This window comes from Apostichopus japonicus, chromosome 7 (genome assembly GCF_037975245.1).
Source record: "Apostichopus japonicus isolate 1M-3 chromosome 7, ASM3797524v1, whole genome shotgun sequence".
In the NCBI taxonomy this organism is placed as follows: domain Eukaryota; kingdom Metazoa; phylum Echinodermata; class Holothuroidea; order Aspidochirotida; family Stichopodidae; genus Apostichopus; species Apostichopus japonicus.
This window is the reverse complement of record NC_092567.1, coordinates 11,073,085-11,087,948: the sequence shown is the minus strand read 5'-3', so window position 1 is coordinate 11,087,948 and position 14,864 is coordinate 11,073,085. Positions and strand designations below refer to the sequence as shown.

At 38.2% G+C, this 14,864-nt stretch overlaps 2 protein-coding genes and 1 long non-coding RNA gene across 9 annotated transcripts in view; 1 reads left to right on the top strand and 2 right to left on the bottom strand.

The window, feature by feature from the left end:
* LOC139970036 (NLR family CARD domain-containing protein 4-like) overlaps nucleotides 1-14,864 on the bottom strand; it is a 554,750-nt gene that overhangs the window by 54,522 nt on the left and 485,364 nt on the right. For 2 of the 4 annotated variants that reach the window (XR_011793896.1, XM_071975613.1), the window contains exon 7: nucleotides 1,100-1,308. The exons of the other annotated variants lie outside the window; for them this stretch is intronic. Coding sequence is in view for 1 of the 2 variants with exons in the window: in XM_071975613.1 (XP_071831714.1) it covers nucleotides 1,100-1,308 (209 nt within the window). In the remaining variant the exon portion in view is untranslated. The remainder of the gene's footprint in view (nucleotides 1-1,099; nucleotides 1,309-14,864) is intronic. 4 annotated transcript variants of the gene reach the window in all.
* The window catches only part of LOC139970059 (uncharacterized), a 351,315-nt gene that overhangs the window by 276,532 nt on the left and 59,919 nt on the right, over nucleotides 1-14,864 (bottom strand). The window lies entirely within an intron of this gene.
* The window catches only part of LOC139970094 (uncharacterized), a 379,126-nt gene that overhangs the window by 340,530 nt on the left and 23,732 nt on the right, over nucleotides 1-14,864 (top strand). The window lies entirely within an intron of this gene.

The window sequence follows — 14,864 nt, the reverse complement described above, 5'->3', positions numbered from 1 at the left end:
ATGATCGAATCAAGTATGAAGTAACATTAATACGAGGAATATTAAAATATTTAAACAGTGTTTGTTTAAAGTTATCAATTATACAAAGCTGAAAGCTCTTGGTTAAATTTTTAATTGTTGTTGATAATTATGTTAAAATAAAAGCATAAATATTAATTTAGCTTATTTTGTATGACATCGTATTTCAAACTATAAAGAAGAAATTAATGTAGTTTTAAATGGATTAAATTTGAACCTCTGAAATTTAACAGATACAGATTTGCCTTTAATTATATTTATTGTAATAATTGGTTTTTTTTTAACTTTATAGTTAACTCAATTTCAATTATTTATTTTCTTCTAGTTAACTTTTATTTTGTTCCAATTTGTTAACTTATTTTGAGTAACTGTTTTTTTTAAATTTCGACAACTAAAATTGTTTTATTGGTTGCTTCTTTTTTATGCATTTCAGTTTTGCTAGAGTGTCATAATCTGATCAAAACTATGAGGAGTTTATAACAACAAAGTTATAAGTTATTGCTATTTTCATTGCCATCATTTTACTACTTTAATATTAATAACGATTTTCAATCTCTTTAGTTTCTTATATTAATTGTACATAATTGAGAATCAACTATTTTGGAGGTCTCAGTCAAAAGTAACAGTTATTCCTTATAAAACTTTACTTTAGAATATTAATTTTACTCGCTAGAATTAGTAAACTCCAATTTCCTTGTCTATATATCTCTTATTTTATCCTAATAAACATTCCTGTCATTATGAAACCTAATACTTAGTTAAATTGTTAAACTAAACAAAGAACATTTTGAACAACCACCACCGACCCATCCACCCCTCTCTTAACAGCACCCTCTTAAAATATTCCCTAATAATCCATTATATTTTGTTTTATTTATCATACCATTCTACATAACACCTTCCACGATGACCTAATTATTGAAATAAATTCAACTAAACTAATTAAATTCAATCCTTGACATTAAAATACAGCAGACTTTACATTCCCTTTTGTTAGTTTAAAATTGATAACTTTTATTAATTTAATTAATTCCCTGTTTAACTGTTATGATGATTCTAACATCTACACCGGAATACTTACCACAGCTCATTCAAACTTGTACACTGTGAGGAGTAAGACAAGATGGCCGCCAACTCTTCATTAGTTAGTCTCCTGTCGATGTCAAAGATATTCAGCTCCTGGAGAGAACTCAGGATAGAGAGAGAGAAACCAGACTGAAGGATAAGGTTCAGACCAGACTCATCAACTCTAGGAGAGCAGTGGTCTAAATCCACACAGGAGATAGGAATCTAGAATGAAAGAATAGAGTTACTGATAATAGAGTAGATAGAGATAAATAGATTGGATTTGGTTAAGATTTTAATACTAATTATGATATAATAAATGATAAAAATAACGAAATAAAAATAAAAGAAAGTTAAAGCGATAAACAAAGACATATAGGACGTGTTTATTTGTAAGAAGGAATACATTTATGGAACGGATATAAGGATTAGAGAAAAATAAAGTGGTAATGTAGGATTAAAGGGTTAGTTTATTGTTTTACAATTAAATTATAAATTAAAGTTTTTATAGCTAGTAAGGTTTAATAAAATAGGAATGGGAGGCTACATATTTTTATTTATTAGTTAATAGGAAACAAATCTCAATGACGGGTTGAGAATTTTATAAGAAATGGGTCAATAATAATTGAGATTATCTATCTTTTGAAGAAAAAAATTGATCAAATTTATTTGTATTTTTATTTAGAACTTTCAGAAGGAAAATGTAATTTAATGTTATAGGGATCATGAAAAGGAAACTTCTACTCTAACTAATACCAGGTTTTTATAAAGTATAAGGAGAGTTTGAAGAATTATATTTAAATCAATAGGTTGTTTCTTATAATTAAAATGCAGTTTAGAGAAGCAGATGTACGGTAGATCAAATTCAAGTTTCCAGAGAGAAGGTTGACGAGGCTTAAACTCAAAATTTAATTTACAAATTATTTCATTATTAATCCAAATCCGACTATTCTGCTTGAATTATAATTATTTCTAATTAATATGATTTGTTTAAAGATGATGTCCATCTGTGTTTAATTAGTTAATTATCAAATTCATTCCTAAGTTACGGTTTGAGTGTGACATAACTTCTAGTAGATTTTTTCGAAATGTAACATTTTTCTTTCTTTGTGTTTGTAGATATTCCTAAATTGGGTATTGCTTATGATTTTAACTTTCTAAACTTTATCGTTTCTTCCAATTAAATAGTAACATCCGCTAATTATATATTTTTTTTTACAAATAATATTGTTATCTGTAAACACTTCATATCCTTGAGGGTTTAATTATACTAATTAATTATTACTTTTAAGTTTAATCGGGTTGATTGGGTCTTCATTGAAATATCTTCTGTTACATGGAGTTCATCGGGTGTGAACAGTTAGCGGAACATTTAACGTTTGAGCTACGGCTCTGGCGAACTTCTGCTATTGAGAGTTGCAGCAGGGTAAAATAGGTGGCGCACTTTCAATTCAAAACCATTTTACTTTTTAAACATCATGTGGCCATAAGTCTGTTGGCTTGGAAATGACGTACAGTTTTTATAATTATGTGGGCAAAATTAAGACAAACCAGCTGTCAGTAGAACACCACGATCTAGTTGCTCCTGGAAAAACATGGACGAAAGATTCCTTTTAATAACTATGTATTGCATTTGATTATTATTAGACTTAATAGGAAAACTGTTTTATAGAGGCTCAAAGCTCTGGGCCCTATACAGTATTTAACAAAGGTATATTTCATATAAAGTGTCAGGTATATTGGCAGGAGTATGGTCATTCAACTAATCAGTTATTAAATAACATTATTTCAGTTAGCCTGCTCGGTAAAAAAGCTGCAGGTTTCTCACACAAGTGGCTCAAATGTCCGACCTGGTAGATTTAATAAGTTAGGTGATTAAAATGATAATTTTGGAATGTTATAGATTGACTTGTATTAATGCGTATAAGGCTATGTTATGTACGATTAAAATCGAGTTGAACCATTTTCTGTGATTTAAATTTTTTTGAGGAATAACAAAGTTTCTAGAGTTTGTCTATACATTTTGTTAGCTAGAATGAAGTAAATGTTAGGCATCAGTACACCTAGAATGTTAATCGCTGGTTTCATTCTTCGCTTAATTTAAGATCCCTAAAGAAAACTCAGTGTCTCGATTGTATTTTATTCAATTCCTTTATAGTTAAGATATGCTTTAACTTGGACTTTTCTGATATTCAGTCAGCAACTAGGCTAAGATCTCTATTATTTATGAGTTAGATTTGCTAAGCATGTCCTCTCGCTAAAAGTAGATAATTATAGTTTTTCGAAGGTGATGAGTGAGTTTTCTAACATAGCCTAACTTTATTACTACTAGTCTAGCTTATAGCCTAACTAAGTTTGGCCTGGCCGCTTTCCCCCTCTAGCCTATGCCTCTATACCATACCGTCAAATTATCTCACTTATCAATGAACGCTGTCTTAACTATTAACAGTGGTTCCTCTCCATTAAATAATCCATCTTATTAACCAACAAGTCAATGGTAACAAACAACTCCCAGTCTCCCACGAATATAATACGTACTCTGGAGCTCCACTAATGTAACACTAAAACATTCGTTGTCAGTGATATAGATACTAGATGTGAACAGGTATTCAATAGCATATACAGGTGTTTTCCAACTGTTCGCGGGTGATGTTTGAAATTTGTAACATACATTTTGGCGCCAATAGAAGTAAATGTACGAGAGATGTAACGTTATACATACCCGGTGAAAACAGACAGTTTGAAAACTGACGTCGATTGGGTATGTAGTAAGGAAGGGGTCGAGGAAGTAAATAATACAACACAACCTATATCAATTAGATCAAGCTATCATTGACATTTCTACCTAAGCGGTAGGGTGTTAGTTCCCGTGCACCCCCTCCCCCTCCCCCACCACCGGTTAAAATTTGGGCAAATAGCATTTCATGTACACATTCCCCCACCCTATTATCTGCTAGTGGATGCATAAACAAGCAATAAACACAAAAGTTTGAATACCGTCTGTTTCAAATGATTTAAAGAGTACATGTTTAATGAATAATAAAACCTACATGGAATAACATAAATTGAACAGCCTTGCTCCGTCCTACACATCTTGCAGACATATCGTGCAGACAAAACGTGTCTGTGTCAAGTTACATTTTTGTTTTTACATATATTCACTAAATCATCATGAAATTATCGGAATAAATGTAACTCAGGCGCGTATCCAGGATTTTCAAACCCGGGGGGCGCGAATTACTATCTAAGCGGAGCGCCACCATCGGTTGGCGCGCAGCGTACAAGAAAATTTCTTGTTTTGAAACCCCCCAGATCACCGGAAACGGCACTTCTCGGGCTTGAAATGACCAACCAGATGTACACCTTTTGCCTGAGAACCAAGTATTTCCTAATAGTTTTTTTTTTTCCATCCATAACCTTTTAGAAGATTGTCAACCCGGCACACATCATGTTCGACCTGATCGCATCTCCTGTGGGTCTTTGCTTTGTAGGTGATTCTACGTCCCGGCCCACAATACCCGTCAGCCCCACTTTTCAAGGTTTTAAGCCCCATATTTGTTCAGAATTTGAAAATTCACATTTCTCGTGAATAAACTCACTTCAAAACATAGCCATAATGTTGTACAAAATTTCATCTATGGACAACCAATATAGAAAAAACTTCCTTCAACCCCTAACAGACCGGTCAAAATTGCACGAGTAGAGGGAAGTGTGATGTAGAATGTTGGTCAGAAATTTTCGAAAATTCAGACACAGTTAATTTATTGATGTACAAATATTAAAACCTGTTATAACGGCTATTATAAAACTTGGTTGAAGGAAATGAAAAAATAGCAGATATTTCCGAAACCGAACACTACACACATAGGCGTAGGAGGCGCGGCGGCAGTGGCGGAGCTAGGGGTATTGGTCAGGAGTGGCAAGAATGGTCTGAAGGGGCGCTTTCGACACTATCTAAGCGGAGCGCCACCGCTGGTTGGCGCGTAGCGTACAGAAAATTTTGAGTAAAGATACTCCCTAGATCGCCGGAAATGACCCTTTCCGGGTCTGGCTAATTTGCAGATAAACGAAGAACAAGGTGTCATCGCCAAATTACACCAACAAAATGTGACAAATGTCAATAAGTAGATGAGAGCGCAATAAAAAAGTCAAAAATCACGAATAAGTAAAAAGTGGTAAAGAGCTGAAAAAGGCGCCAGCAGTCCATTTGAGTCCGTCAGGGGGGGGGGGGGCATCCGCCCCCTGACCATATGGACGCTCCGCCACTGCGCGGCGGGGTGCAGGCCCTAATTCGCCATTACTAATGTAAAAGAGAGTTTTGACATAATTGGACCTCCATGCTTTTTATACATCTACATGAGACATGTCGTTGTTTACATTAGCATCCCGCGGTATACTGCGCAATTTTAACGGACCGTACGGTACATGATGGCATGCGATGTAATAACCGATACTTGCTTATATGATATTGACAAGAACACGTTTTTGGTTATTTTTTCAGGCAAGTCGGACAGTTTTGAGGCTTTTCATCCTGGAACGCCATTTTCATGCTCACTAATATGATGTTATATCTGCTGTTTGCGTTACAAATTCGAACAGGCGCGTAGCGAGGAATTTGCCAAGGGAGAGGCGAAGCCTGTAGGCAAATTATCTAAGCGTAGCGCCACCATAGGTTGGCGCGAAGCGTACAAGCAAATTTTGGCCGAAAATGTCTCCCAGATCGCTGGAAATGACACTTCCCAGGCCTTGTTAGTTGCCTCTAAGCACTTTCTATTTTGAAATTACTTAGCGATATCATTTAAAAAAATGCTGAATGGGGGGGGGGGGCGGGCGGTCGCCCCCATCCCAAAATGCGTCATGTTCCCCGACGACACGGTCGAGTTCGAGACCAGCCACAGTTGGTTTCATAGCACAATTCTACACACGCGTTATGATAGACCATATATAGTATATATATAGATCATTAGTGAGAGAGGAAAATGGAAACGTCAAAAAATGGAGTTGTCGGTGTGAGGGGTAGGGTGAGTCACACTTTTACGAAATCATTGATCCGTCACTGGCTACCCTTCAGCGCTGTAATGATGTCACTGTTCTTCTTTCTCTTCCCGGTGTCTTCGCGTTTTGCTTTTACTCCCTCTTTTTCTCCTTTTTCTCTCTTTCTTCTTTTTCTTTTCCCTTCCTTCCTCTCCTCCTCCTCTTTTTTCCCCTCTTTTTCCTTTTTTCTTCTCTTTTTTTCTCTTCTCTTTTTCTTACCCGGGGGACGCGCGCCCCCAACGCCCCCCCCCCTGGATACGCACCTGTAACTACACGACTTTTTTCATCCCTCCCCACCCAACCACCTTTGTAATTAATTCCATTCCATGTCAATGCTGGATTATTTAGCTAAATCTTTGCACCAGCAAAGAGAGTTTAAGGCAATCAAACAATGTTTTGTCTTTCACGTACCTCGTAATTGCTCAAATCAAAATACTATGTCGACATTTAACCAATAATTGTAATAGTCAATTCATGTAGCCCCCCCCCCCTTTTTCTCCCGTTTTACTTATTACCATCCTCATCAAGAAAAGTTTATTTTTTGAGAAAAAATAGTTGAAATTTGCATAAGAAAGAAATCTTGATTTCGAGAAATGCAATGGCAATTTCGAGAGAAACGTACAAGTTTGAGATAAAACGCTAATATTTTTAGTTGAGAAGTCAACATTTCAATAGTTTAAATTTAAAACAAAAAGAAATCGACATTTTACACGAAGGGAATTAAAGAGGTCGAAATCAATCGAAGAGGTTCTAAATTTTAGAAAAAGTAGTTTAATGTTGAGAATTTCGGTTATATTACAGATTGCAATTTTAAGACAAATTTGATTTTCAAGAAAAGGGTTTCAATTTTGAAAAAGGGTTGAAATTCCCAGAAATATTCAAAACTTTCGGGATAAAATAATTAAAATTTTGATATGGAAATTTTGAAATTTTTCAGTGTTCCATGTGGGTCACAATAATGACAAAATGTGTATTGTTTACTTAATTGGGATGCCCCCCGACCCCCTCCCCAACCAATTCATTTTTTGCTCCCTTCCTACGCCAATCAAGTGATTTGTCACATGTCTACATAGATGTGGGGAAGGGTGTAGAACATAAAGGAGGAGGTACATCTTGTGGCTAATTTGTGTATATTTCTGATTAAGTGCATGAGCGGTAAGTTTGCCTCTCCAATCCTGAAAACGGATCGACTCTCCTGTATGGTTTAGTACCCAGTAACGTGGGTTCACATTCCAAAATTCTCCCGATCAATTTAGGAAGGGGAACGAACATTTATGGTCAGACTATATGTGGATCCGAAAGTTTTGATGTTGTTGCTGTGGAGTAGTCGTTGAATGCAATTCCATGTACGGGGTTGTGGGAGTCCTCCGACTGAAACAATTCTGGGGCGTAGTTAGATTATAATTTTTGTCTAAACTTAAATTAAGGTTGTGCTAAAAAATACTAGTGTGAAGTTTAAGAACTGAACTGACCGATGTTAAAATCACTATTGTATAATTGCATAAAAAAAAATCAGAAAATGCAGTCTTGCTCGCGTCCAGTTATTCTGTAAATAGCCGTTGGGTGGACATGTTGCCAAACCAGTATATTATTCCTATATACAATAATGCCTGACAAAGAGGTACACATTATTGCATGTTACCTTCATGTAGCCATGTAACTGATTTTAATGGCAGATGCATTGGTTATCTACTACTTGAAATCGGTTTGCAGGACTAGGAAGATGGGACCCCTTCTCAACCCCCATTTTAATATAGGATTTCAAGGGGGGGGGGAGCAAATCCCAACTGACTTAGGTAGGTCCTACACTATTATGGAAAGGCTAGAGAATTTAAAAATGGCGGAGGTGTGGTCGTTGGCTTGTTGAAGGCAAATCTCAGTAGCCCCGTCTCCTGAATTCTTTTTGAAAATTGATGTTAACTGGTGCACCCCGAGGCATAATTAGACCACCAATTAGGTCTTAAATTGGCTCCATACACCATGCAGTTTTACCTATGAACAATGTTTTTGTAAAGTCGTAAGGGGGGGGGGGAGGGGTGTACACTCGTAGCAGTGGCCTTCTTCTCAGCTGAATGTAACATTGCCCCCCTCCCACCCCTCCCCGACTTCTATCCAAGTGTATAATTTAGAAATTTTCTGATTAATGTTGAAATACCAAAATACTTTCATCTCGTCATTTCAAAAGTCTTTAGAAATGATAAAATATTGACTTCTTTGTGAGCTCGTAGTAAACAATATCCTGAAAAGTGCCAAACATGTCTAATTTTCATGCTGTCTTGGTGACACTTGTAGTGACGAAATACTATCACGATAGATTTCGCTAGGCGATAGTACGCGTTTTTCTTTGGAACTTACACCAGCCCCTTATCTTTGCTTTACTGGAATGGTCAAGACCATCAAAATATTTTCATTATTTGCATATTGCGTTTTTATTATATATTTAGTGCCGGACCCCTTTTATATTTGGACTTCGGAAGATCTGTTGTGAATAGTCAAGATGCCGTCCAAATTGTAATTTGGTGAGTTGCAGTGTAATAACTAAGTATTGTTTTGTCTTTTCCATAAGACTTATACGCTACGACCCATAACACGTATACACTTCAAGCGGCTATAGAAGATTCTATGAACGCAAAATTACCAGAAAATTATCGAGGTGCAAAATGATGAATTGACATTTCGCAGCATAATGTTGAAGACCTCACTCCTAGATACAAGGAATTTGCCATTTTGTTGTAAATTGCTATCAGTGGCGTAGCCAGGATTTTTTTCAGTGGGGGGGGGGCGCTGGGGGGCTTGAACATTTTCTGGGGGGCTTGACCATTTTTTTGTTACTATCTAAGCGGAGCGCCACCATGAGTTGGCGCGCAGCGTACCGTAAATTTTTAGCTAAAAGGGCCTCCCAGATCGTTGGAAATGACACTTCCCAGGCCTTCTTAGGTGCTCTAAAGTTTTCTCAACATCCTTTATTTTGAGATCCCATGTTATGATATGGTCATCAAAGAGTTTAGTGAAATAGAAAAAAAAAAAAACAATCTGGTAAGTTACTTTGAAATATCATGACAAATCTTTTGTGAGTTTGACACCGGCATTGACAGTTTTCGACAAATCTGAAAATTGCGTGTGGAAAATAAAGAAAGATTGACTGGGCTTTCAGCCAAGTAACATACTGAAATGACCGAACTAGATTGCGTCTAAAATATTATTTTGGTGATAGACTGATTGGCCGGCAGTGGCGGAGCTAGGGGTATTGGTCGGGGGGGGGGGCGAGAATGGCCTATAGGGGGGGTTTCGACACTATCTAAGCGGAGCGCCACCACAGGTTGGCGCGGAGCGTACAGATTTTTTTTGAGTAAAGATTTTCCCTAGATTGCCGGAAATGACTCTTTCCGGGCCTTGCTAATTGGAGGTAAACGAAGAATAAATATGTGTCATCGACATTTGTGACAAGTGGAAGTTTATATGGGTGTTGAAAGTACATGCGCTTCATCACAATCCCCGTGGTATCTTTGTGAGTGCTCATGTTTTCGAAAAAAATAGATCGAAAACCCCGTACAGTTCTTGGAAAGAGTTTCGTACAACAGAATTAAGTGCCGATAAATTAAATACCGCCGTACGTTAGAGCATTTTGTCAGTAAACTACACCAACAAAATGTGACAAATGTCAATAGGTAGATGAGAGTGAAATGAAAAAGTCAATAATCGCGAAGTAAAACATGCTTAAAAAGCTGAAAAGGGCGCCAGCAGTCCATTCGAGTCCGTCGGGGGGGGGGGGGGTAGTTCTCAATGATAGTGTTGCCTCCTTTCTTGAAAATTTGGTTGTTAGTGGTTTTAAGAGCATCAGGGTACGTCCCAGAAGTGAAAACCAGATTGAAAATGTAACAGGGTATTGAGGCAATGACGCGAGCAATGATGTGAGAAACATGTGTATGATGTCAGCATTTTTTACCTATTAACATCTTCTTTGGCATTCAAGTACCTGGAGACCACCTTTCTATAAGGGTATAGTATTGCTCACTAGCTTGTTTGATCAGTTAATACGCACTGGTTACAAGATAATGATAGGCTGTTTGTATTAGTATTTATTTGCATGTTAGGGATTATGGATATTTAAAAAAAAGAGTGACAAAGGCAAAGTTTGCCCGAACAGTCGAACACACAGATTCAGTAGTAAACATCAGGCGCGGCGGAACGGAAAAATTATTGGGGGGGCTAATGTGTGGAGACTATCTAAGCGGAGCGCCACCATCGGTTGGCGAGGAGCGTACAAGAAAATATTGGGTTTTTTCAAACCCCCAGATGGCCGGAAACGGCACTTCCCGAGTGTTTAATGCTGCGAATACCTAGCCCTAAAATATGGGTCTCAAGCCTGCAATTTCTCAGATTGCACCTAAAAGTCTGTAAAAACATTGTAATTTGTATGTTCGATGGTGTTTTAAGAGAGTAGCTATTCCTCGTAGTGTACTCGCAAAGACGTTTTTGAGTGTAGTAAGGGCAGTGGCGGAGCTAGGGGTATTGGACGGGGGGGGGGACAAGAATGGTCTGTAGGGGCGCTTTCGACACTATCTAAGCGGAGCGCCACCACAAGTTGGCGCGGAGCGTACAGAAAATTTTTGAGAAAAGATACTCCCTAGATTGCAGGAAATGACCCTTTCCGGGCCTTGCTAATTTGCAGATTAACGGAGAATAAAAAGGTGTCGTCGCCATTTTGTCGAAAAATTACACCAACAGAATATGACAAATGTCAATAGGTATATGAGAGCGCAATAAAATAGTCAATAATCGCGAATAAGTAAAAAGTAGTGAAAAGCTGAAAAGGGCGCCAGCAGTCCATTTGAGTCCGTCAGGGGGGGGGGGGCATCCGCCCCCTGACTGTATATATGGACGCTCCGCCACTAAGTAAGGGGATGTTGGAGAACTGGCTGAAATGAGGCAAGTCATTGGCCTAAGACGAAGTTGTGTTACGCTTACCGGTACTCACACTCACTGCTTCCACTTTTCACGGGGCGTGAAGACGCGGTTGGGGTGACAATGTGGTCTATAGCCAGGGGACGGGCCGAGGGTCCCCCAGCAATTACTAAAATATTACACCTATATATATAGTATACGTGTGCATCGGACAGATCGACAAGTATGCATTGAAAAATGGGCAGATGCACGTTTCGGAGCCTTGGTAAATATTGGGGGGGGGGGGGCTTATCATGCATTTGCCCCCTCAACCTTTTTCATTGGGGGGGGGGGGGCTGAGCCCCCCCCCCCCCCAAGCCCCCCCGGTTCCGCCGCCACTGGTAAACATTATGTGTTCTGTAGTCTTGTAGAGCAAGAATTATATTATTCGACGGTCGTTAACATGCGTTTTCAGTACAGTGCGACTACTGTAGACTTCTCGGCCTATGAGCTATGTCACGTCAGGTTTTCAGCAACTATAGCCTACTGCCGGTCCGCGGTCGAAGGGTCGTTCATGAGTGGTCATCATGGAGATTCGAGACCATTCAGACCAATGATATATTTTTTTTCGCACATGTAATTTTTTTTCGACACCCAAAATCCCAGTGGGGGGGGGCGACTGGGGGGCGACGAGCTTTCATGGGGGGCTGTCGCCCCCACGCCCCCCGTAGCTACGCCACTGATTGCTATTATTTGAATTGGAAGATTGATCATTTATCTGAAAAAGAGGGGTATTTCCCTCGTGGCCAATGAAACGACTTGAACAAGTCTCATCTTCAATATCTAAACAAACCAACGACACAGTGTAAAGCAGCGTTTGAAGAACGGTTGTATGGTTGTACAACTTGTACTTCTCTGTTTGTTTAACGTGATTCCCTGAAGCTACAGTACTGGCTTACTAATATGAAGATATTGCAATATATTCCAGATGGTGATACTGAAAGAAACAGACTAAGTATATTGCAATTGTCAAAGAAGAAATGTATGTCGTGTTTTCCTTTCATATTGTTAGGCTATGTACCTACAAGGACAGGGACATCATAACGTTGAAGTTATGGCTTAGGTCTTCTTTAGTCATATAAGAAAAGTGCAGCCTAACGATGGCCTAGTCCAATGGCTTTAATGACAACATTCAAAAGTTCGCAATGCCAGCATAAAGCGTGTCCTAGGATCAGCACAATGTAGGACTAGCTGAAATATGGTGATGCTAGCCTGTTAGTTGGTTACAAGTTGAAGGAGAGGGTTTCCTCCCTCAGAATACTGATCACATTAGTTTATTGAGGAAGTGTTCTACATTTGCGAGATCATCCAACTACTGTATCTGAAAGGTTTTATTCAACAAAGTGGCTAAATATTCTTACGACTAGTTGTAACAATAATACCCTTTTGCGCATGCACAGTTGCTATTTTTACGACTAGGAGTACTTTTTTTACGACCAGGAGAAACAATAATTTCCGGTTAGGGTTAGGTTTAGGGTAAGGGTTGGATTGAGTGTTAGAGTTAGGGTTAGGGTTACCCCTACTATATGCGCAGTTGCTTTATTTACTTTTAATTCGCATGAATTCGCCGATGTCGTAAGAATAGTTTATAAATAATTGTTACGACTAGTCGTAAGAATAGCCACGGCCTTTATTCAAACTATGTAGTCATAAAAACCTACTCTTAAAGTACTCTGGAGTTGTTTCCTCTCCTGGTATATTGTAGATTTAAGTACTAACCTGCCAGTGAGTAAAGGTCAAATGAAGTGCAAGGTTTTCCAGAGATTGAGATTCAATATCCCATATCATATACAAACATTTTTGTAGTTTGTCACCCATAATACTGCAGTGCTTTAGACTTCCCTTGCTGGTCAAAGACAACCCATTATTGGAACATATCCAGAATTTCCAGGGTTTGTGCTGGTAATGCTCAGTTCCTATTGACGTATCTTTAGCTTCAATATCACAAATCAATTATGCACTTTTACATAATTTACTTACTAAAGGTGTAGGGGTCTTTTACAACTAACATGTAAAGTTGATTGCTCACAAAGACTGCTGTAGTGTCACGTTGCTATCTGAATGCAAAAGTTCCTAAGAACTTTCAAAAAGCTTCAGAAACCAAACACTAATCACTAACATAAAATGATCAATGATTGGATCAAAGTGGAACTGCTACCATGGGTTTTCTTTGTAAGTGAGTATACTTTTGTTTCTGAAGTCTAAAAATATCTGAATAACTAATTTGATTTCATGTTTAGTGTTTCACTTTTGATTTAGAAATCACTGAGGCTCAGTCTGACGGCTCCATGATGTAATAATTCAACGGTAGGAAGAAACCCTCTAGTAATTATGAAGACAGAGACTGTACTTGATAGAGGAGATCAGGACCTATGAACCTATCAAGCTTCTTCCAGTATCCTGCACTTCTTGATGCACAGAGTTCCATAGGAATGGTAAGAATGAAGTAAATCTGGTTGTTGTGACTTGATTCACCAAACTGATGGCTAGCAAGCATGGTTAAGGAATTTAAATTTCCCTGCCACTCTTTATCAATATCATGTCGTGATAACATGTCTTCCTTGCATATTTGAGAGCTAACTACCATTTAACATAAACATATTCAAACATATACAGGCACTGGCATTAGGGTGGTGAGCACTTGGCCCCCCCCCCTTCCCCCATAGGCTCCACTTGGTCTGCAAAATCACTATCAGAGAACATTAAATATCTGAAAAGTGAAAATGCCTCAGCTAAAGTCCCCAGGGACCCCCACCAGGGCTTAGATTTATACTTCATAGAAATTACATTTTTCTCTCTAACATGTATTTACATGCTTCATACTTAGTACAAGAGGACATGAAGTAGAAGAGATGTTACAGAGCTCTTCTGAAGCCCCCAGCACCCGGCCAGGGCTCAGCTATATATTCCACAGAGTAAAATCAGATTAAGTATTTCTATTACTGACATGTCCTCATGTGCTCAAAATGCAGATTCCAGAAACTATGTGAAAATACTGTACTGAAGATTTGGAGAGCTTTGCATTACCCTTGTAAGTCCAGCCACTATAAACACTATAAACACAATTGGAAATACTTCCTACTAATCTGAGAATGTACAGCTGTGAATAAAGAATTGTCACTTATGCTTGTTTAATTTTTAAACATTGCTGAGCCAGTCACTGCAGTTGGATTTAAGAAATCTAATTGGTCTCAAGACTGATCTTACTTCGGCGACTAAGTACGGTAGCTTAAGAAAATATATAAGTGTCCCCAAATTTCAAAATTTGGAATTTGCTTTCTCAATATTTGGAATTTTTATCTCAAGATTTTCACCTCAAAAGTCAAAATTTTGACTTTTTCATCTCTCAAAACTTTTAACTCAAAATTTTGAGGTTATAAGTGTCTTCATCTGCCAAATTTGTAGAAAGAACTGACCATATTGTATGGCTATTGACCAGCTGAACAGGGTACTTTATAAACCTTTGGTGATCTAAAATCTAGAAAGAGACCCCCCTTCCCCCCGAGAATGGTGTAACTAGGTCAAGGTAGCCAATGCAGTCTCGAGGGCCTGGTGCCATTAAATAAAAAATAATAATATGAAAACACATCCACCAAAGCTGACACACTAAATTAGATACAATTACAGTATCTCCTAATGAGTGGAAATTCAAAAGACGTTCTGTCCTCAATACGAAAGAGAGGTGCGAAATCTCACAAATTTCTCAGTCAAGCCCAAACCATGCATGGTTGGGTTCGTGTGAGGTTGGACTCTCCTTTGGGAGCTCATTTATATCACTGCACCACACCTTTATGTGCCACTTC